Source organism: Saimiri boliviensis, chromosome 12 (assembly GCF_048565385.1).
Source record: "Saimiri boliviensis isolate mSaiBol1 chromosome 12, mSaiBol1.pri, whole genome shotgun sequence".
In the NCBI taxonomy this organism is placed as follows: Eukaryota; Metazoa; Chordata; class Mammalia; order Primates; family Cebidae; genus Saimiri; species Saimiri boliviensis.
In genome coordinates this window covers 21,433,886-21,456,947 of record NC_133460.1, presented here as the reverse complement: position 1 = coordinate 21,456,947, position 23,062 = coordinate 21,433,886, and the positions used below count along the sequence as shown (strand labels likewise).

The following is a 23,062-nucleotide window of genomic DNA, read 5'->3' as shown; positions in this document are numbered from 1 at the left end:
CCCAGGCCAGACAGCAGACACAGGGGCCCCACTCTCCCTGGCATGTAGTGGATTTTATTTCATATGCAGCACAGGCAGCACTGACCAGGCCAGGCATGGCATTCAGAGTGGCTCCCTTCCACCCCAGCTCTGATCTCAGAGCCCTGGCCAGTGGGGAGAGAAGTACCGGGCTGGTCTTTAACAGGGTAGCGGGATTAGTGGTGGGCCTAAGGCCAGAGCCCAGAGGGGCTGGAATGATCAAACCCTTCTTCTAGAGAGTCCTACTTCCTGGGAATCCCTGGCGTTAAGGTCCTAGCCCAGCACCAGTGCAGCCTCATCCTCAGTTATAGCAGTAGAGTCTCCCTCCTCTTCGGGGCCCATGACAGGGAAAGGCCCAGGGGGCCGGTGCTGAAAGAGAGCCGCCCGGTTCTGCTGCTCCCCTTTCTTCACCCAGTGCCCATAGAGCCGGAAGGCACAGTTGTCAATGAGGCGCCGCACCGACCGCAGCGCATAAGGGTCCCTCAACAGTGCATTCTTGGTCAGCGGCCGTACGCGATGGGTGCTTAGGGCCACTCGTCCAGCAGCCAGCACTGTCCACACTGCCACCTGGAAAGGGAATCAGGGTGAGCTCCAGCACAGGGGAAAGATCACAGAACAGAGGCACGGGCCCAGACTCTTGACACTCTCAGGCTTACCCGGAACCGCTGGCGAGGGGTGAGGTTCCAGGCTTGGCTGCCTTCACAACGCTCAAAGAAGGGGTGCTGTAGGGCCTGCTCAGCTGTCAGGCGTGCCTCAGGATCCACCTGCAGCAGCCTGGAGATCTAGGAGAGACCCAGAGCATGAGGGGCAGCTCTTGGGCTTCCCCCATGTCCTCTCAGCCCCAGCTCACCAGGTCTTTGACAGTGCTGGAACGGTCATCCCACTCAGGTGAACTGAACTGGTACTGGCCCTCCATGATCATGCGTAACATCAGGATCTGCCGCCGGTGCCAGAAGGGTGGCGAGCCAGCCAGGAGTGTGAACAAGATCACCCCACAGGCCCAGCTGGGAAAAAGACCGGAGTCAGGTGGGACTGGGTGACGGGCAGACATGGCAAAAGACAGCAAGTACAGGAGGGAGGGGGAGACCAGGAACTCACAGGTCGACCTCCTTGCTGTAGCCTGGGTGGGTTTCATCCATGGAGCATTTAAGGATCTCTGGCGCTAGATACCCTGGGGTCCCACACAACTCTGGGGAGAGAGGACCAAGATTGACAGGATGCCACCAGCCCCTCCAGGGCCCTTAGCACTGGATATCTGCTGGAGCTTCCTCAATGCCGCCAGGACCACCATTGTTCCCATCCTCCTGCCTGCCTTCTGCCAAGTCTCCCACCAAGGCACTATCTCTGCTCAACAACTCAAGTACCCACCACGATCCTGGTGGCCTTCCTAGAAAAACCTGAGTTTTTGGATTGATTTCAAGGTCCTGTCCAACCGTATAATTTGCCTCCTCCAACCCTACCTACCCACTATCCAAGCCAACCTACCTACTCCTTGCACAACTTAGTGACCTTAGTTTTACACATATCATAATGCATATGGAAAGATTATATATTTTTACATACATCATAATACATATGAAAAAATTTTTTTCTGCATTCCTATCTGCCCAAACCTCTTCCTCCTATTATCTCCAACCATCACTCAACCCAAGGGGAACAGGCGGGGATAGGGAATTTATATTAAATTACATAATGGGTAACTCCCTTGTTCAAAACTCTTCCCTGGGCTGGGTGCAGTGGCTCACACCTGTAATCTTAGCACTCTGGGAGGCTGAGGTGGGCAGATCATGAGGTCAGGAGATGAAGACCATCCTGGCCAACATCGTGAAAACCCATCTCTACTAAAAATACAAAAATTAGCTAGGCATGGTCACGCTACCTGGGAGGCTGAGGCAGAAGAATTACTTGAACCAGGGACTTGGAGGTTGCAGTGAGCCCAGATTGCACCACTGCACTCCAGCCTGGTGACAGAGTAAGACTCTGTCTCAAAAAAAAATTTTTAAACCCTTTCCTGATTCCATATCATGACACATGATCAATCAGTTCTAAAGCTCAGAGCCCTCCAAAACTTTTTCTAAGTCTGTATTTTTATAATTTATTTATTTTTACAGAGAGGGTCACTATGTCACCCAGGCTGGAGTACAGTGGCACTATCACAGCTCATTGCTGCCTTGGGCTCTTAGGTTCAAGTGATCCTCCTCCTTCAGCTTCCTGAGTAGCTGGGATGACAGATGTATGCCACCATGCCAGGCTCAAGTCTGTATTTTTAGTTTGTTCTACCACTCAGGCACCAATTATTCCAGTAATTTCTGAACTGTGTTCCATGGCACACTTCCAGTAGATTTTAATAGCCCCAAATTGCAACTGACTTTCTTGGGAAATTCATTCCTATACCACGTATTTATTGAATAACGTGGCATTGATTCACCAGTGGCAAATCAGATGTGCCCTTATCAAGCTCACTGTCCACCTGAAGGCAAGCAAGAAATAACAATAGGGCTGGGCCCAGTAACTCACGCCTGCAATCCCAGCACTTTGGGAGGCCAAGGCTGGTGGATCACAAGGTCAGGAGATAAGAGACCATCCTGGCCAACACGGCGAAACCCCTTCCCTACTAAAACTACAAAAATTAGCCTGGTATGTTGGCATGTGCCTGTAGTCTCAGCTACTCAGGAGGCTGAGGCACGAGAATCACTTGAACCCAGGAAGTGGAGGTTGTGGTGAGCTGAGATCATGCCCTTGCACTCCAGCCAGCGTAATTTTGAGACTCGGTCTCAAAAAAAAGAAAAAGAAAAAGAAATAACAATACAGTAAAACGTGTTGTGAATGAAGAAGATAAGACAACAAAAAGCAAGGGGACCTAAGCTGCCCTGGAGGTTTAAAGTGAAACCTGAATTACCCAAGCCAAGGGAGAGGATGGAGTGGGCAGAGGCAAAGATGAGTCCAGAAAGGGGAAACGTACATGTGTAAGCCCAAAGGGTTTTAAAGCACAATATCCACCAGACATGGAAGTCCACAGGTTAAGAGTATAAACTCTGGAATCAGACTGTCCAAGTTCAAATCCTGGCATTAGGACCCTGGAGAAGTCATCTCACTTCCCCTCTATTAAAAAGGAAACACAAATACTGTCTGTCACACAGGGCTGTGGAGAGGATTTAGGGGAATAAGCCATGTAGACTGATGTTGGCCAGGCACAGCAGCTCACACGTATAATCCCAGCACTTTGGGAGGCTGAGGCAGGAGATCACTTGGGGTCAGGAGTTCAAGACCAGCCCAGCCAACACGGTAAAACTCCAACTCTACTAAAATATAAGAATTAGCTGGGTGTAGCGGCGGGCACCTGTAATCCCAGCTACTCAGGAGGCTGAGGCAGAGGAATAGCTTGAATCCAGTAGGTGGAGATTGCAGTGAGCCAAGATCATGCCACTGCACTAGAGCCTGCATAAGAGAGCCAGACTCCATCTCAAAAAAAAAAAAAAAAAAAAAAAAAAAAAGACTGATGCCTGCCTCATAGTGAATGCCCAGTAAAGAGGAGCTTTTCATAAGTCCAGTGCAAAGCCACCAAGGGGGGAAGTCAGTGGCAGACTGAAGGCTATGAAGAATCCCATAGGTGAATTGTATTTGAAGTTTCCCATTTGCGCTAGAAATGTTCCTGTCATGACAAATGTATTCACGTCAGGTGAGCCTGAGGCCCAGGACCCAGGTGGGAAGTGCAGTTTGGACACATCACATCAGGTTCCTGTGGTCCTGCACTCCAGACCCCAAACATAGCTGAGCACAGCTCTGCCTTGCTCCCTTTTTTTTTTTTTTTTTTTTTTTGAGACGGAGTTTCACGCTTGTTACCCAGGCTGGAGTGCAATGGCGCGATCTCGGCTCACCGCAACCTCCGCCTCCTGGGTTCGGGCAATTCTTCTGCCTCAGCCTCCTGAGTAGCTGGGATTACAGGTACGCGCCACCATGCCCAGCTAATTTTTTGTATTTTTAGTAGAGACGGGGTTTCACCATGTTGACCAGGATGGTCTCGATCTCTTGACCCTGTGATCCACCCGCCTCGGCCTCCCAAAGTGCTGGGATTACAGGCATGAGCCACCGCGCCCGGCCGTTTTTTTTTTTTTTTTTTTTTTTTTTTTTTTAAGAGATGGGGTCTCGCTGTTGCCCAGGCTGGAGTTCAGTGGCTATTCACAGGTGCAATCCCACTACTGATCAGCACAGGAGTTTTAACCTGCTCCATTTCCAATCTGGGCCAGTTCACCCCTCCTTGGGCAACCTCGTGGTCCCCCACTTTTGGGAGGTCACCATATTGATGCCAAACTTAGTACGGACACCCAATCGGCATAGCGCACTACAGCCCAGAACTCCTGGGCTCAAGTGATTCTCCCACCTCAGCCCCCCAAGTAGCTGGGACTATAGGCATGCGCCTCCGCGCCCAGCCCTGCTCCCTTTTTTTTACCTCTGTGGGGCTCAGGCTGAATCAGCATTCCTTCCTCCAGGCTCCCCTAGCATGGCCCTCTGCCCACTTGTCTGTCTCCATCCTCTCCAGGTCAGGAAGCCCACTCTGAGGTAAACACAAGCCTTGCGCCCAGAGGTTACTTGGCAAGTGCTCACTGACTTCTCCCTTTTTCTTGGCACCAGGGACTCGGCACTCAGACCCAGCCAACCAATGTCATCAGCCTGGGTCTCCCCTCCCAAGCCTATTAGGATACCAGATCCCCTCACCTCGTAGCTTCTCGCCAGGTTCCAAGTGACAGGAGAACCCGAAATCTGAAAGTCGGATCTGCATATTGTCATCTAGGAGAATATTCTCGGGCTTCAGATCTCGATGCACAATGTTGTTGGCATGGAGAAAGCTCACTGCTTCCAGCAGAGACCGCATGATGGACCTTAGGTGGGGGTAAGGGGTGCAGTCTCCTCCTCTGCTCCTCCCTGCCCTGCCCCGCCCCGCCCCTGCTCACCCCAGGGGCTACAGGCTCAACCCTTACCTGGTTTCCTTTTCTGAGAGGGCCACCTTCTCTGTGAGATAGTCAAACAGCTCTCCCTTCCGCATCCTAAGGGAAGGAGGGGCATAGGAAGCAGGTGCACCCCACAGTGGGGGCTGAGAAAACAGACCAGTGCTCATGTAAAATATAGTGGAAGAGGCCACTAAAGAGAGATTCCTCTGCAGACAAACCAAAGGGTCTAGAGACACGGCAGTCCAACAAGGCAGTTTGGCCTGGTGTGTTCGCAGCTGAAATATCTGTATTATGCCATGATGGGGCAATTGTAGCAAAAATAAGAGTCGTCTGTGACAATAATTTATAGGAGGTTCTTGTTGTCTGAGAATAACTATGCCTGAAAAAGGCCTCTCAAAGTGAATTTATAAAGAAAATGAACCGGCCAGGCATAGTAGTTCATGCCTGTAATCCCAGCACTTTGGGAGGACAAGACAGGCGGATCACCTGACGTCAGGAGTTCGACAACAGCCTGGCCAACATGATGAAACCCTGGCTTTACTAAAAAAATAAATAAATAATACAAAAATTAGCCAGGCGTAGTGGTGGGCACCTGTAATTCCAGCTACTCGGGAGGCTGAGGCAGGAGAATTACTTGAACCCAGAAGGCGGAGGTTGCAGCGAGCCAAGTTTGCACCACTGCACTCCAGCCTGGGCGATAGAGCAAGACTCCATCTCAAAAAGAAAAGAAAAGAAAATAGACCAAAATTTCAGTCTTTTGTGGCACAAAGGTTGAATTGGACCTTGTTTTAAAATTCTGTCTTTAAAACCTGAGGTTGCAATCATGTGTCCGTTAAAAATAATACTTTGAGGCCGGGCGCGGTGGCTCAAGCCTGTAATCCCAGCACTTTGGGAGGCCGAGGCGGGTGGATCACGAGGTCGAGAGATCGAGACCATCCTGGTCAACATGGTGAAACCCCATCTCTACTAAAAATACAAAAAATTAGCTGGGCATGGTGGTGTGTGCCTGTAATCCCAGCTACTCAGGAGGCTGAGGCAGGAGAATTGCCTGAACCCAGGAGGCGGAGGTTGCGGTGAGCCGAGATTGCGCCATTGCACTCCAGCCTGGGCAACAAGAGCGAAACTCCGTCTCAAAAAAAAAAAAAAAAAAAACTTTGAAAATTGAGGTTATAATTGCAATTCTGCATCAGTCCTCAAAGTAATTTATGAGGTGCTGTTTGTGGGAGTGCCGTCACTCTGCAGGGCTGCAGGATGGCAAAACAGACATCCCTACTTCCCCTCTGACTTCTGCAGAGGGTCATTTCTGTAAATATACGGAAGCTTTCGTGAACTTTTTCCAAGGCCCTCTCTTAAATCTTTGGAATTTAAATCATTGTCTTTTGAAATACCTTTGCAACTGATTTGCATTATACTGTGTAACATCTGAAATTCAGATTCTGACCAGAAAAAGAACTGATGGGCAGAGACAGACACCAGAGTAGTTAGTGTGTTAAGCAGTGCGATAGGCTGGTGAGCGAGGATCTATTTTCTAAGTGGTCAGTCCACGGCTGAACACTCTCAAAATAGCTTTCCCGCTGCTCACCTTATCACCATGGAGAACACTGGGAAAGCAATCCCTTCGGTCATGAGAACTCTTTGTATTTGACTAGTCAATACTAGTTTCTTTCTTTTTTTTTTTTTTTCTTTTTGAGATGAAGTCTCACTCTGTTGCCCAGGCTAGAGTGCAATGGCATGATCTTGGCTCACTGCAACCTCTGCTTCCCGGGTTCAAGCGATTTTCCCACCTCAACCTCCCCAGTAGCTGGGACTACAGGTGTGCACCATCACATCCGGCTAATTTTTTGTAATTTTAGTAGAGACAGGGTTTCACCATGTTGGCCAGGCTTGTCTTGAACTCCTGACCTCAGGTGATCTACCCACCTCAGTTTCCCAAAATGCTGGGATTATAGGCATGAGCTACCTCACCTGGCTGGTCACTATTACTTTTAAAGAATTTGCCTCAATCATGGCACCAAGGAAGAAGAGCCCCAGCTGGAGCAGGAAGGTGTGAGGAGGGTGCCACTGAGCAGCAAATGCTGGACTATACATGGATGCCTAGCACATGGAGGTGGGGAGGAAGCTTTTCATATGGTGGCAGGGAGATACTCACAGGTCAAACACCAGGAACATGAAGCTAGAAGACTCGTAGGAATCGATGAGGGTGACTGGGGAGAGAGGAAGAGAGGCAGAGAGACAGAGATGGAAAGGAGTGGATGCATATTAACGGTGCTAGGCCACCCTGGGACAGCAGCGGGCTGTTACTGGGAAGGAAGGAATACCAGAGGAGACAGCGGGGGCCCAACGGCTGGCCACTCTTCAGTGGAATGAAGCCAGAAGGAAGGGAGGAGAGGCGTGGAGGCAATGTTGGGGGGACGTGGGCTATGGGAAGGGCCAGGAGGAGGTCGGGGGGTCGTCTGCTAACAGGAGCAAGGAAGACAGCCTCACTGATGTGGGGGTGGCCGGCGACCTGGCGAAGGATGTGTGTCTCTCGCCGTGTGGCTTCCCGCACCTCCTCTAGCTGCTCAGGACTCAGCCGCTCAGCTGTTACTTCCATAATCTTCACAGCAAACTCGTGGCCAGTAGCTCGATGAACACAACGGCGGACCACAGAGCTCACTCCTCTGTCAGAGCCAGACAACAACACAAGTCAGGGCCTCTGTACTTCCATTTCAGCACAGGCAGGGGCCTCAGGATCCTCAAGTTCACTGTGCCAGACTCTGAAGACCCATCTGAACCATGGGGCGACAAGTTTAGGAGCTCACCCTGGCTTCACAGCAGCCTCAGGAACCTGGGTACCCAGCGAGGCGCAACACAGAGCCCACAGGGAAGGCAGGTAGGACCTGGGTTCAAATCCAGGCTCTGCACTTCCTCCACAGGAAAGCCTACGCAAGTCACTCCCACCCTGAGCCCCAGCACCTGCTCCTTCCACGAAGGAAGAAGAAAAATCTAACTCTCTCCATATACCACTCGCACTTCCCTGATTAATCCATCCAAATCCCAAAGTTCCCTCAAGTGTAGGAAGCTCCAAATAAATATGAAGCCATTGACTGGAAGACCAAAGCTGAGAATTAGACATTAGTGTAGACCCCAGATTTGCTACCAATTAACCTAAGCGGTCCACTGACATAAGGTCCTTGGGCTTTAGCTCCTGCAGCTGTAAAATGCGGCCAAAAGTATCCTGAAGGAATGTTGAAGGGCATCCATGAGGTACACACAAAGTTCTAGACAAGGATTTCCTTGCTCAGACTATCACCAACTCCATACGACCCTACGCATTCCTCAGACTAAGGAGCAAATACCTCCAGGATCTGACCTTGAATCCCATTTCTTCTGCTGGCTCCCTGGCTGCCCTTCACAGAGCCTTACTGCTATGCTCTCTGGGGCCTCCTTGTCATCATGTAACTCACTTGGGAATTCAGTCACCCACATCTAGTTAAATCAAGGGATGTAAACTACTGATCCACAAGCCAAGAATAGCCCTCAGATGTTACATTTTGGCCACTACAATGTTTTTTTGTTTTTTTTTTTTTCTTTACAAATCTGAATTCACACATCATAGGTGGGATAAGAACCCTCCACCTTCCACAATACTCACCACTTCCTACTCTCTTACTCTTGGCCACTTCACGGTTTTAATTTCCTGTGCAAATCTGAGTTTGAGGCCATGTTCTAATTATGACCCAGCTTCAATGAGCCTCTGAGAATTTGATGAAAGCTGGAGACATCTACCACAAACATACATTTTTAAGATTTTGAAGACCCCCCTGAACTCCTAATCATACCTCAAGACCCAGCCCAAAGGTGACTCCTCCTGGGAAGCTGTGCTTTTCTGGAATCCCATAGCACAAGATACAGACCTCTACCTATCTAGCCTGATGCCTTTTTAATATTCAGGTTCCAATTTCAGCCACTTCACATGTTGCACCTCCGGGCATAAGCATCTTTTCTAACCTCCCCGTGTTGAGCTTTGTGTCTGGCACAGCAGGTGCGCTTCAAACCATCCGTGTGTGTTGAAGGCATAAATAAATGAATCCGTGAAAAAGCAGGGTTAACCCAAGGTAAAAAGTCTAGTCACCAGGTGTTCCCCACAGACCACTGATTCTTCCCATTTAGAACTATCGGCCGGGTGCAGTGGCTCACACCTGTAATCCCAGCACTTTGGGAGGCTGAGGCGGGCAGATCACGAAGTAAAGAGTTCAAGACCAGCCTGGCCAATATGGTGAAACTCCATCTCTACTAAAAACACAAAAATTAGCCGGACATGGTGGTGCATGCCTGTAGTCCCAGCTACTCGGGAGGCTGAGGCAGGAGAATCACTTGAACGCGGGAGGCGGAGGTTGCAGTGAGCCTAAATCATGCCACTGCACCCCAGCCTGGGCGACAGAGCAAGATTCCGTATATTAAAAAACAAAACAAAACAAAACACATCTAGTCCTCTCCTGAGAAAACCCGAATTTGAAAGAAAAACACACACACAAAATCCCAGAACTCTCCAGCCCTCAAACGGAAGCGGGAATACTGGCTGGGGCCTGACTTCTCTGGACCTCCGTTTCGCTGGCCGCCGCCTCACCTGCCGATGACGTCCTTAGGGTCGTACTTTTGATAAAACTCCTTGGCAGCGGCCCAGTCCGGCAGCTCATCCTCTGGCCCCACGTCCAGCGTCATCCTGAAGGAGGCGGGTGCCTGAGCGGAGGAGGAAGGTAGTGAGGGCAGGGAGGCCCACAGGCTCTGAGACGACGCGCATCGCGGCTCCCGGGGGCGCAGCCCTTGCGGCTGGGGCGCCAGGGTCCTGGGGGTTGGGGGAGGGGCGGGGGAAGGACCGGGACTGGGGAGACCCCCGCAGAAGGGCCTGGGGTGGAAGGATGGCAGGGGCAGGGTAGGGCAGGGCAGGGAGGGGCGGGGGTGGGGGAGGGAAGAGGTGCCCAGGAAGCAGGGGGAAGAGGCGCCAGGGCAGCCGGCTGTTGCCGCGCAGGCGCACTCGGGCGGGCGCAGGGAGGGGACGGGGGTCTCGCGCAGGCTCACCCGCTGGGGCAGGCAGAGGGGCCAGGGTGGACGCGAGGCGCGCTGTTGCCGGGTTCGCCTGCAGTCCCTCACCTTAACCCCCGGCGGCGGGCGACGACCCGAGGCTCCTCCTCCATCCTGTCGGCCAATGGCCAGCGCCGCCCGAAGACTCAGGCTCAGAAGCCCGGCAGATTGGAAACCGGCCGTCCAATACGGGCTGGGCCAGGCATCGGAGCTCTGGGTTGACCTAAGGCCGCGAAGCCGGGGTGCGGCTTCAGACACCGCCAATCACCGTGTGGCATCTGTGGGCCAGCAGAGGGCGGAGCTTGTTGTCAATTTGGCTTGGAGGCCTGGACTGGGACCCGGAAGTTGGGTTTACGGGGAAACGTGAGCTCTGGGTAGCCGGGAAGCGGGAACTTCCTGCGCCTCCAGTTCCTAGGCTTAGCAGGGTTCCTTTGGTCTCCTCCAAACATCCCTAACTGAATTCAGCATTTTTTTTTTTTGAGACAGGATCTCGCTCTGTAGCCCACGCTGGGGCTTCTGTTGTAGTGACGAGATTATAGCTCACTGCAGCCTTGAACTCCCGGGCTCAAGCAATCCAACCCCTCGGCCTCCCAAAATGCTGGGATTACAGGCTTGAGCCACAGCGCTCAACAAGCTCTTTTCAATATTAGCAGCCTAGCCCAAAGCGGCTGTCTTGAGTACATTCCAGCTCTTAAAAGATTTGGACACGCGCTTGGACCCCAGCTTGGCCTTCGTTTGAACTTAGAAGGTCAGAAGCATCCCCGTTCTGCGGCCACTTCAGCTCCTCCTGAATACATCCAAAGCCCTAGTGTTTACTATCTGGGATTGTTTATACACTTTCTCAATCTTCCACCCTTTCCCAAAAGCCTTGTATCATGCTCTGTTCTAAACTCACTAGGTTGCAAGATTTTGCCAGGAGTGACTCAGTGCGTAGCTCAGACCTGGCATTCACTTACAAATTTTTGATGACCATCTAAGACCTACCGACTAGGCTGAGAGCAATGAAACACACACACACACCCCTTGTGAAGGTTATGTTCCAGCCAAAGATGAAAGGAATCAATTTATCTTCCAACAGCTATCTTGGAAATGACACTTTGGGATTACAATTAAAGGGAAGAAACAAGAATTCAGGTAACTTTTTTTTTTTTTTTTTTAGATGGAGTCTTTGTTGCCCAGGCTAGAGTGCAGTAGCGCAGTCTCGGCTCACTGCAACCTCTGCCTCCTGGGTTCTAGCGATTCTTCTGCCTCAGCCTCCCAAGTAGCTGGGACTACAGTCATGTGCCACCACGCCCCGCTAATTTTTATTATTATTTTTTTGTGTATCTTTAGCACAAAGGTTTGAGGCTGGTCTCAAACTCCTGACCTTGTGATCCGCCCACCTTGGCCTCCTAAAGTGCTGGGATTAGGCGTAAACCACTGCGCCCAGCCTTAGGTAACTTTTTATAGAGTACTTCTGACTTTATACCATCAATCAAAAGGCAGGCCGAGCGCGGTGGCTCACACTTGTAATCCAAGCACTTTGGGAGGCAGAGGCGGGTGGATCACCTGAGGTCGGGAGTTGGAAACCAGCCTCACCAACATGGAGAAACCCCGTCTCTACGAAAATTACAAAATTAGTCAGGCATGGTGGCACATGCCTGTAATCCCAGCTACTCGGGAGGCTGAGGCAGGAGAATTGCCTGGACCTGGGAGGCAGAGGTTGAGGTGAGCCAAGACCGTGTCATTGCACCCCAGCCTGGGCAACAAGAGCGAAACTCCATCTCAAAGAAAAAAAATTGAAAGAAAATAATTGCAAGCCGGGCGCGGTGGCTCAAGCCTGTAATCCCAGCACTTTGGGAGGCTGAGGCGGGTGGATCACGAGGTCAAGAGATCGAGACCATCCTGGTTAACATGGTGAAACCCCGTCTCTACTAAAAATACAAAAAAATTAGCTGGGCGTGGTGGCACATGCCTGTAATCCCAGCTACTCAGGAGGCTGAGGCAGGAGAATTGCCTGAACCCAGGAGGCGGAGGTTGCGGTGAGCCGAGATCGTGCCATTGCACTCCAGCCTGGGTAACAAGAGCAAAACTCCATCTCAAAAAAAAAAAAAAAAAAGAAAATAATTGCAAGGAAATTTTGAATTTTAGATTTGTTGTTTGGTAATATAATGGGATAATTATTCTGAAGCTGAGTAATCAACATATTGATGTGACTGGAAGTCAAGGTTCTTACTGTGGGAATCTGGAATGGGGAAAGTGGAGAAAGAACCCTATGACTGACTGGATTTTTTTTTTTAATTTTTTAATTTTTTTTTTATTTTTTGAGATGAAGTCTTGCACTGACACCCAGGCTGGAGTGCAATGGCGCAATCTCAGCTCACTGCAACCTGACTCCTGGGTTCATGCAATTCTCCTGCTTCAGCCTCCTCAGTAGCTGGGATTAGAGGCACATATCACCACACCCGGCTAATTTTTGTATTTTTAGTTGAGATGGGGTTTCACCATGTTGGCCAGACTGATCTCAAACTCCTGACCGTGATCCACCCGCCTCAGCCTCCCAAAGTGCTGGGATAACAAGCGTGAGCCACTGCACCCGGCTTGAATGGAATTTTTTAAATAACTTTTTTTTTTTTTTTAGACAGAGTTTCACTCTTGTTGCCCATACTGGAGTGCAATGGCGCGACCTCGGCTCACTGTAACCTCCGCCTCTTGGGTTCAAGTGATTCTTCTGCTTCAGCCTCCACTGGGATTACAGGCATGTGCCACCATGCTCGGCTAATTTTGTATTTTTAGTAGAGATGGGGTTTCTCCATGTTGATCAGGCTGATCTCCAACTCCCAACCTCAGGTGATCCGCCTGCTTCAGCCTCCCAAAGTGCTGGGATTACAGACGTGAGCCACTGCGCCTGACCCTAAACAATTTTTTAAAGAGTTAAAATAGATAAAATTAGGTCTTTATGCCGGGCGCGGTGGCTCAAGCCTGTAATCCCAGCACTTTGGGAGGCTGAGGCGGGTGGATCACAAGGTCAAGAGATCGAGACCATCCTGGTCAACATGGTGAAACCCCGTCTCTACTAAAAATACAAAAAATTAGCTGGGCATGGTGGCGCGTGCCTGTAATCCCAGCTACTCAGGAGGCTGAGGCAGGAGAATTGCCTGAACCCAGGAGGCGGAGGCTGCGGTGAGCCGAGATCGTGCCATTGCACTCCAGCCTGGGTAACAGGAGCGAAACTCCGTCTCAAAAAAAAAAAATTAGGTCTTTATAGGCTCTTACCTCTGCTTTCAGAATGCCCCGAAGCAGTAACATCCCAGTAAAACACTTAGTGTCTAGATACTGATTTATCAGTAACAGTCCCCCAAAAAAGGAAGTCTGTTCATGAGAAATGGCCAATTTCTAGGCTTCAGCAGGTAAAAAAGGTGAGTCTGGAGCAATTTGTGCCAGAAAATTACTAATGAAGAGGGCTTGTCACAAGGACAAAGGAACCAGATTGAAGGAGTTTCCACTGATCAAAATCAGGGATTAAAATAATAATGAGAGGCATGAAAAAGCTTGCTGATGTGCTCCAAGTGTTATATTCCTCTAGGTGGTGAGTGACTTACTACACAGGTTTATTTATGATAAAACATTCATTAAGCCGCACACTTAAGATCTATGTGTTTTACTGTATATAAATTATGTCTCAACCAAACACTTTAAGAATACTGACAGTAGCTGGGCGCGGTGGCTCATGTCTGTAATCCCAGCACTTTGGGAGGCCAAAGCAGGCGGACCACAAGGTCAGGAGTTCGAGAACAGCCTGGCCAATATGGTAAAACCCTGTCTCTACTAAAAATATAAAAATTAGCCAGACATGGTGGTGAGCGCCTGTAATCCCAGCTACTCGGGAGGCTGAGGCAGGAGAATCGCTTGAACCAGGGAGGTGGAGGTTGCTTAAGTGAGCCAAGATTGTGTTACTGTACTCCAGCTTGGGCAAAAGAGACTCCGTCTCAAAAGAAAAAAGAAAAAAAAGAATACTGACGGCAATGGATATAACAAATAGAAAAATCTGAGCTTGTACTGAAGCTAAAAGTTTTAAGTAAATAAATGAAGAAGTTCTTTATAGGATGCCACCTAAAAATGTAGAAAGGCCGGGCGCGGTGGCTCAAGCCTGTAATCCCAGCACTTTGGGAGGCCGAGGCGGGTGGATCACGAGGTCAGGAGATCGAGACCATCCTGGTCAACATGGTGAAACCCCGTCTCTACTAAAAATATTTTAAAAATTAGCTGGGCATGGTGGCGTGTGCCTGTAATCCCAGCTACTCAGAAGGCTGAGGCAGGAGAATTGCCTGAACCCGGGAGGTGGAGGTTGCGGTGAGCCGAGATCGCACCATTGCACTCCAGCCTGGGTAACAAGAGTGAAACTCCGTCTCAAAAAAAAAAAAAAAAAAAATGTAGAAAGAATGATGGCTAGAAGACCAACATTTTGCAAGTCGCATAAGTGACCTGGGCATTAAAATCACTGGTGGAAGTCTGCTAACACAGGATGTTTATATACTTTTTAACTACAAAGAAAAAAATAATCTTTACCTTGCAAAAATGACAGACATTATCTTAACCAGTTGTTGCTAACACTACCAATAAGAGAACAAACAAATGTCACATGCCTCCTGATGTAATAAGCAGTGAAAAGACACAACTTATATAGTATTTCTGGCAAAAAGTTCATTCCTGAATCTAATTATAACAACCTAAATTGGAGGGACATTCTACAAACAACTGGCCTTCCTTTTAAAATGTCATATAAGCTGGATGTCGTTGCATGCGCCTACAGTTCCAGCTACTAGGAAACTGAGGCAGGAGGATCTCTTGAGCCCATGAGTTCAAGGCTGCAGTGAGCTATGATCACACCACCACACTCCAGCCTAGGCAACAGAATAGAAATTGTGTAAGTCCACAGTTTGCAGAGTCTAGCCTGAACAACAGGGAGACCCACCTCCTAGAAAAAAAAAATTTAAAGAGGAAAAAAAATAGTAATACTGACAACAATAGATATAACAAACAGAAAAACCTGAGATCATACTGAAGCTAAAAGTTATAAGTAAATAAATGCAGTCTGGGTGACACAGTCAGGCCCTGTCTCCAAAACAAACAAACAAAATGTCATAAAAGCTGGGGCAGTGACAGACACCTATAACCCCAGCTACTTGAGAGACTGAGGCAGGAGGATCACTTGAGGCCAGTTAGAGGCTGCAGTGAGCTATGATAGCACCTGTGAATAACCACCGCACTCCAGACTAGATCGTGAGACAATGTCTCTGAAATTAAAAAAAAAATTTAAAAAATCATTTGTCATAAAAGACAAAAAACAAGATGAAGAGCTATGCAAAAGTGAAGGATAGGCCAGTCGTGGTGGCTCATGTCTGTAATTCCAGCACTTTGGGTAGCCAAGGCAGGCGGACCATCTGAGGTCAGGAGTTCAAGATCAGCCCAGCCAACATGGCAAAACCCTGTCTCTACTAAAAATAACAAAAATTGGTCGGGCATGATGGTGTATGCCTATAGTCCCAGCTACCTGGGAGGCTGTGGCAGGAGAATCACTTGAAACCAGGAAGCAAAGGTTGCAGTGAGTGGAGATTGTGCCACTGCCTGGGAGACAGAGTGAGACTCCATCTCAAAAAAAAAAAAAAAAAAAAAAAAACCTGGGTACGGTGGCTCACGCCTGTAATCCTAGCACTTTGGGAGGCCAAGGTGGGTGAATCACCTGAGGTCAGGAGTTCAAGACCAGCCTGGCCACCATGGTGAAACCCCATCTTTTTTTTTTTTAATAGCATTTTAGGTTTGGGGGTACATGTGAAGAACATACGAGATTGTTGCATAGGTACACACGTGGCAGTGTGATTTGCTGCCTTCCTCCCCATCACCTGTATCTGGCATTTCTCCCCACGCTCTCTCCCCCCAACTCCCCACACCCCCGCTGTCCCTCCCCTATTCCCCCCACCAGACCCCAGTGTGTAGCACTCCCCTCCCTGTGTCCATGTGTTCTCTTTGTTCAACACCCACCTATGAGTGAGAACATGTGGTGTTTGTCTGCTCTTGTGTCAGTTTGCTGAGAATGATGGTTTCCAGGTTCATCCATGTCCCTACAAAGGACACTAACTCATCGTTTTTGATGGCTGCATAATACTCCTTGGTGTATATGTGCCACATTTTCCCTGTCCAGTCTATCATCGATGGGCATTTGGGTTGGTTCCAGGTCTTTGCTATTGTAAACTGTGCTACAATGAACATTCGTGTGCATGTGTCCTTATATTAGAACAATTTATAATCCTTTGGATATATACCCAGTAATGGGATTGCTAGAAACCCGATCTTAAAAAAAAAAAAAAGAAAAATTAGCTGGCTGTGGTGGGGTGTGTGTGTAATCCCAGCTACTCAGGAGGCTGAGGCAGAATTGTTTGCACCCAGGAAATGGAGGTTGCAGTGAGCTGAAATCACCCTACTATACTCCAACTTGGATGACAAAGCAAGACTCCATCTAAAAAACTAAATAATAAATAATAAGGATAAACAGCAATTCAAGTTTTTTTGTTTTGGAGACAGAGTCTCACTGTGTCACCTAGACTGCAGTATAGTGGTGCGATGAAAGCTCACTGCAACCTTTGCTTCCCAGGCTTAAGCGATCCTTCCACTGCAGCCTCCTGAATAGCTGGGACTACAGGTGCATGCCACCATGCCCATCTTTTTGGTATTTTTTGTAAAGGCAGGGGTTTCACCATGTTGCCCAAGCTGGTCTCAAACTCCTGGACTCAATGATCTGCCCTCTTCAGTGTCCCGAAGTGCTGGGATCACAGGTGTGAGCCACTGTGCCCAGCTGAGACATGACAACTGAATACAATGAGTGTTGTCACTTGCCTTAAAACAGAAATGGCTACAAAAGACAATATTGGGACACCCAGCAAACTTGAATATGAACTATATATCAGAAGACAATATGGTATCAATGCTACTACCACCTCTGAATTATATAATTGTACTATAGTTAGGTGAGCTAATGTACTTGTTCTTAGGAGATAATCATGACATTATTTAGGGATGAATGACCCACCCCCCAAATAGTTTAGCAATAAAGCAAATGTGATGAATGTTAAAAATGATAAATCCTGGTGAAGGGCATACATGAGTTTGTTGTACAATTATTTCATTGTTTTGAAATGTTTTCAAAATAATTTAAAAACCAGTAAGACCTCATTTAATCAGTGTAGAGTAATGGGATATTCTCCTCTAGTAAACTAAAGCTGCTCCTTAATCCATTGGCTCAAAAAGTTTCCATAAAAATCTTTCTTGTAGCCATAAAAAGGAATGAACTCATGTCTTTTGCAGGGACATGAATGAAGCTGAAGCCATCATCCTCAGCAAACTAACAAAGGAACAGAAACCAAACACCACATGTTCTCACTCATAAGTAGGAGCTGAACAATGAGAACACATGGACACAGGCAGGGGAACACCACACAACGGGGCCAGTTGTGGGGGGCGGCGGGCCAAGGGGAGGAGAAGAGCATTAGGACAAATAGCTAATACATTCAGGGCTTAAAACCTAGAAGATGGGTTGATGGGTGAAGCAAACCACCATGGCACATGTATACCTATGTAACACGCCTGTACGTTTTGTACTTGTATCCCAGAACTTAGGGTAAAAAAACAAAACTTTTTTTTTTTTTTTTAGTAGAGACGGGTTTTCACCTTGTTGTTGACCAGGATGGTCTCCATCTCTTGACCTTGTGATCCACCCACCTCGGCCTCCCAAAGTGCTGGGATTATAGGCGTGAGCCACCGCGCCCATCCAAAAAACAAAACTTTCTAAAATGTGTTACCCTTTTTTCCTCCTGATTAAGAAATTGCAGAGTGAACCCAATAAAAATCTTCTCTAAAAAGCAATAGTTCTCAAACTATGTGCACTGAATCGATTGGGAAACTGAGAAATCCTGATGCCCAGGCTGCACCTCACACCAATTAAGTCAGAATGCAGACTGGGTAAAGCCCAGGCCTAAGTAATTTTTAAGGCTCCCAGATGGTTCCACTGTGTAGCTATGTTGAGAACACTGCCCTGTATAAGACTTCTACCCACTGTTGTAATTCTAACTTCTGGGACCACCAATCGATTTCTTCTTTCTTTCTGGAGCATGTGGGAACACTGAAGACAGCCATCATGTGCCTCTCCTTCCCCTCCAATCTCCCTTCAGTGTGCAACATCTCTCATTCCTTTAGGTGCTCTTCTGGACTCTGAATTATGGTAAGGTACTTGCTAGGGCACATGTACTCCAAAAGGCATGACTCTTAATATCCCCAAACTGCAAACATCCCAAAGTCCACCAACAGAAAATGGACAAATTGTGATATATCCATATGACTGAATACTACACAGCAATAAAAACTACACCTATTCCAAATATTGATGAATCTCATACTGTTAAGAAATCAACATGAAAAGAAAACATGATTCCATTTATATAAAGTTCAAATGCCGACAAAATTAAACAACATTTCTAGAAGACAGAATGGTGGTCACCTGTAGGAAGAAAGGAAGCAGCAATGATTGGGAGTATAAAGGAGGCTTTGAAGTGTTGGCTGTGTTCTAATTTCTTTACTGAATGTGGTTATTCACATTTGCTTTGCGTTAATTTAATGAACTGTATACTTGTTTTGGGTATTTTCCTATATGTATGATATAAATGTTATTATGAGACCCAAGATAAAAGATATGAAAATCCATTTTAATCATTCAAATCACCATGTACAGAATGGCTGTTGCTGTTACCCAACTCTTTCATTCCTCTCTGAGCTCTGGAACCAAAGTGTCTGGGTTCAGTCTCAGCTCTACCATTTACTAGCTGAGGACGTTGTGCAAATCTGTGTCAGTTTCCTCAAGTATAAAATGAGAACACTGTCATTTCAGAACACTTCCTCCAGTTTTCACTGATAGTAGGTACCTATCATATGTGATATATTCTTAAGATGGATATGATAGTATAGATACCTACTATCTAAGTGACTGAAAACTGTAGGAAGAAATATAAAGTGCTTATAACACAGCCTGGAATATAGTAATAAATAGTAGCAGCTGCTACTACTCTTGGCCTCAGAGTCTCTGTGGATGTACAAGGGAGAAGCTGGGGTCTTTCCAAGATGGGAAACTTCCAGAAGAAAATTAAAATTGTTTCCTTCTCTTGGAACTCTTGGATGAGGTGGATGCTGGCTTCTGCTATCAGTCAGATGTCCAGTCTGGCTCTCACCAAGGACCCAAGGAAAAGCAGGGGGAGAACAATTAGACAGGAACATTTCACCACTAAAAAGGCTTTTATTACAAAACGAACTCTAATAAAACCAGATCTGGTCTTCAACTCCCCTTCCCGCCGCCCTTCACTGGGTAGAGGCCCTAGGGTGGGCTGGGGTAGGGGAGATGGGTGTGGTGGACCCTGAAAGAACCAAGCAGGCTGCCTTTCTCTCATCAGTCTCAGCCGCTGCCCTCCTTTTATAAAGGGATAGAAGAGCTCTTCCAAAGCCCCTTGAGAGAGTCCCCATCCTTCCAACCAGGACCACTGCTGTCACAGGACCTTAGCAATGCCGCATTGCAGGATCCAGGTGGTCTTGGCTGGCTCTCAGCAGAGGCCACCCAGGGTCACTCAGCCTGAGCGATGGCGTAGGAGAGCAACCACAGCAGCAGGGGGCCCAGAACGAGGACAGCACACCAGACAGCAAAGCTGGCCAGGATGATTTTCCGGGCCCGGGCCCCCCAGCGCACTGCCTCCTCGAACCGGCCTGCCTTATGCCGCTCTTCCGCCTGTGGGGGCAGGTTCTTGGTTAGGTTTTCCTGCTGTTTCTGCCCCAATGTGCCCATTTCCCCACTCCACTCCTCCTTCTCTGCCACAGATCAAAACCTCACATCCAAACCCTCTACCTCCCTTTCTAGTTTCTGATTCTCACCTCTGATCTGCAAAATATGATAACCATCTCTGGGCTCTGCCTACTTCTCAGGGTGGCCACAGTTACCTCACAAGATCGCACAGGGGAAAGTACTTTCCAAGTCTTTTATTCCCATTCTTTTCAAACATCCTAGATTGATTCAAAATTTGTAACCACTGGCAAGAAACAGTGAGCCTGGAGTATTTCACTCATGCCCAAACACTACCTCATTCTCATAGTCCATTGGGCCTCATCTGTTTCATGTTTTTTTTTTTGAGACGGAGCTTCACTCTCGTCACCCAGGCTGTAGTGCAATGGTGCGCTCTCACTGTAATCTCCGCCTCCCAGGTTCAAGCAATTCTGCCTCAGCCTCCCGAGTAGCTGGGATTACAGGCGCATGCCACCACACCTGGTTAATTTTGTATTTTTAGTAGAGACGTGGTTTTATCATGTTGGCCAAGCTGGTCTCGAACTCCTGACCTCAAGCGATCTGCCCACCTCAGCCTTCCAAAGTGCTGGAATTACAGGCATGAGCCATAACACCCAGCCTCTCTGTCATCATTAAGGACTCTTTTTAGTATTTTGTCCTAATGGAACCCCGAAATTCTTATAGTAAGTTTCTGTTAAAAGGTCTAGGGTTGAGAAAATTCCAGGATGAAGTTTAAGTTAGTCTGTGTAGTCTTTCCAAAAGGACATGTGCTGTATTAAAAACAGGCGAAGCCCTCTCAAAAACCCAATAGTGTCTTCCAGACTCCTGGAGATTGTGCTCACCACCATTCAGCTGCCTCCAGCCTTGCACCCTCTAAGTCACCTTCCATGTAGGCCTTGAGAGTGGATCTTTCTAAAACTCATATTTGACCAAGTCCCTTTCCCTGCAGGAACCATTCAATGGTTCCCCAGTACTTTTAAGACAAAGTCGAAACTCTTAAGCATAGAATTGGAGGCCCTTGGGAATCTGGGTCCTCTGGCTTCATCTCTCAGTATTCCTCACTGGTCCAGTTGTGCTCCACAGGCCTTTGTACACACTACTCCCTTGACCCAGAATGCCCTTCCACCCTTTTTCACTCACCCTTTAAGGTTAATTCCTGTCACCTCTCCTAGGATGCCTTTCCAGTCACCTACTCTACCACATACATGTACATAATCATATATATATATATATATATATATATATATATATATATGTATGTATATATATATCCTCCCTGGCTCCCAGAGTGTCCTGTGCTTCTTGTATTACAGTACTGATGAACTGCATTCTATGAATTACCCATTTTCACTGCCATCTCTTTCATTAGTCCTCTGACAACAAGGAACACTGTCTTATTATTATTTCTGACACTAGGCCCAGAACCGAGCATTGATAGGTATTCAGTAACCGTTTGGTCAATGTAGATAGATCAGATACATGAACCCATTGCCTTATACCCACCCCCCTGTTCCCATGGGAATTGCACTCCTCACCTTGATGGCAAACACCAGAGCCATGACTCCCAGGCAAGAGCAGCCACAGATAATGCTAGTAGCTGCCAAGTAGCGGAGGCGGAGCCAGCAGCAGCGGATGGGGGATGGAGGATGAGCAGCTTCCGTGTTGCTCATCAAGATCTCCACTGCCTTCTCCTCGTCCTCCATCACCTGTGGGCGATAGTCAAGGTACTTGTGAGCCCAACAACTGAGCCCTTGGCCTTGCTTGCTCAGACTCCACCCCTCAAGAGCATTCTGTTCTCATGGCCTAGCCTGGCAGTCAGGAATGCTACCTTACTGGGGAATTCCTCTAGTGACTCACAGAACAGGAGAGGAAATGTGTGGCTGGAATCCTTTTACCTGAGCTTGAGGTTTTGAGTGTTTGAAAGCAAGCCAGTGTGGACATGGCATTATCTGTATTATTTAGTGTTTCGACAAGTGGGAAGAAGCCAAATGACAGGCAGACACCGAGAAGCAGGAGAAATACAGACTCTTGAAAGCTGCTATGAATCTGTTACTTTAATCTGTATTTCAAAGGGCCCCAAATTCCTTAGAGGCTGCCCCCTGAATATTACAGATGTCAGAGAACAGGACCCTAGGTACTACACCCCATTTCAAGCAAAGTGGCCATTTTACATGAAAACAGTGATGGGAATGGAGAAAAGTAAGGATAATGTACCCAAGTAAGCCCTTTTTTACCACTGAAACCAAACACCAGAAAGACCTTCCCTAAGTCAGGGCCACCTCCTCTTCATTTTAACCCAGGCCACACAACACAATTATACTAGCACACTGAGTCCAAAACCTCATTACTCCACAGAAACCTGCATGATGCCCTAGTTAATCATTGTCTCCCTTCTTCTCAGGTCCTCTAGCCCTGGTATCAAACCACCTTTCTATCCTTATCTCCAACCACTCCCCTATAACCCAGACAAAATGAACACCTGTGGCCTCCTGAACCCAAGTAACAAAAGATAGGAAGGGTGAAAGAGGTGAGACAAGCAGAGAGCAAAGAATGATGTGTGCCAAAAAGCTGCAGGGAAGTAGGTATGAAGAAATAACTCGGATGAGATAAATACAGAGCCAATAGGAGGATATAAGGAGGGCCCAGGGAGTGGAGAGAGAATGTAAAAATGAACAGGGATCTTACCTGGCTATAGGCCTTGAGGGACTCTGAGTTTCGGCTCCTGCCTCAGCTTTGGTTTGGCTTGGGTGGTGATGGAGCTGACTCAGGGCTCCAAGCCAAGCCCAGGGGTGGGGTTGGGTGGCCAGCCACCACCTGAAGAGTGCAGGGAGCTGGGAAGGGGTGTGGCTGACTAAAACCAGTTTAACTAGACGAAAAGCAGGGGAGGGCCAAGGGATGGAGCAACTGGAGCTAGTATGCCTGCTCTCTGGAAAAAGGAATGAAAGGAAGCACCTGAGCAAGAGGGATACAAGGGAAAGGTCTGAGGCATGAGAGAGCTCCAAGTCAAGTCCAGGAACAAAGGGAACAAAAAGGAGACAAAAAAGACGTCTGTGACTTCAAACTGACTTGGGAAAGGCACCCTACTTCAGATTCGCCAATCTTTCCTCTTCTTGGGTAGATTTCTGCCTCAAATATACAATCCTGGGCTAGAGATCAGGTGCCAGGGTCTTTGCAAGAG

General features: G+C 48.0%; 2 protein-coding genes across 4 annotated transcripts; both read right to left on the bottom strand.

Moving 5' to 3' along the window:
* Positions 1-34: 34 nt before the first annotated feature.
* On the bottom strand, positions 35-21,461 carry PHKG2 (phosphorylase kinase catalytic subunit gamma 2). 2 transcript variants are annotated; one of them, XM_003930064.3, is made up of 11 exons: positions 21,420-21,461; positions 10,101-10,309; positions 9,577-9,689; positions 7,452-7,627; positions 7,117-7,171; positions 4,998-5,063; positions 4,735-4,898; positions 1,117-1,207; positions 869-1,022; positions 675-800; positions 35-585 (listed from the first exon to the last, which is right to left on the bottom strand). In XM_003930064.3, exons 3-11 carry the CDS (start codon positions 9,669-9,671, stop codon positions 292-294), a joined length of 1,221 nt encoding a protein of 406 aa, XP_003930113.1. In that variant the 5' UTR covers positions 9,672-9,689; positions 10,101-10,309; positions 21,420-21,461; the 3' UTR covers positions 35-291. The 2 variants fall into 2 exon arrangements, with proteins under 2 accessions (XP_003930113.1, XP_010338970.1); XM_010340668.2 differs by having other exon boundaries at positions 10,029-10,309; positions 21,420-21,460.
* On the bottom strand, positions 16,002-23,062 carry TMEM265 (transmembrane protein 265). Of its 2 annotated transcripts, XM_003930066.4 has the most exons (3): positions 22,570-23,062; positions 21,420-21,590; positions 16,002-19,833 (listed from the first exon to the last, which is right to left on the bottom strand). In XM_003930066.4, the coding sequence occupies exons 2-3, from the start codon at positions 21,585-21,587 to the stop codon at positions 19,672-19,674; spliced, it is 330 nt and encodes a 109-aa protein (XP_003930115.1). In that variant the 5' UTR covers positions 21,588-21,590; positions 22,570-23,062; the 3' UTR covers positions 16,002-19,671. The 2 variants fall into 2 exon arrangements, with proteins under 2 accessions (XP_003930115.1, XP_074238136.1); XM_074382035.1 differs by having other exon boundaries at positions 21,420-23,062.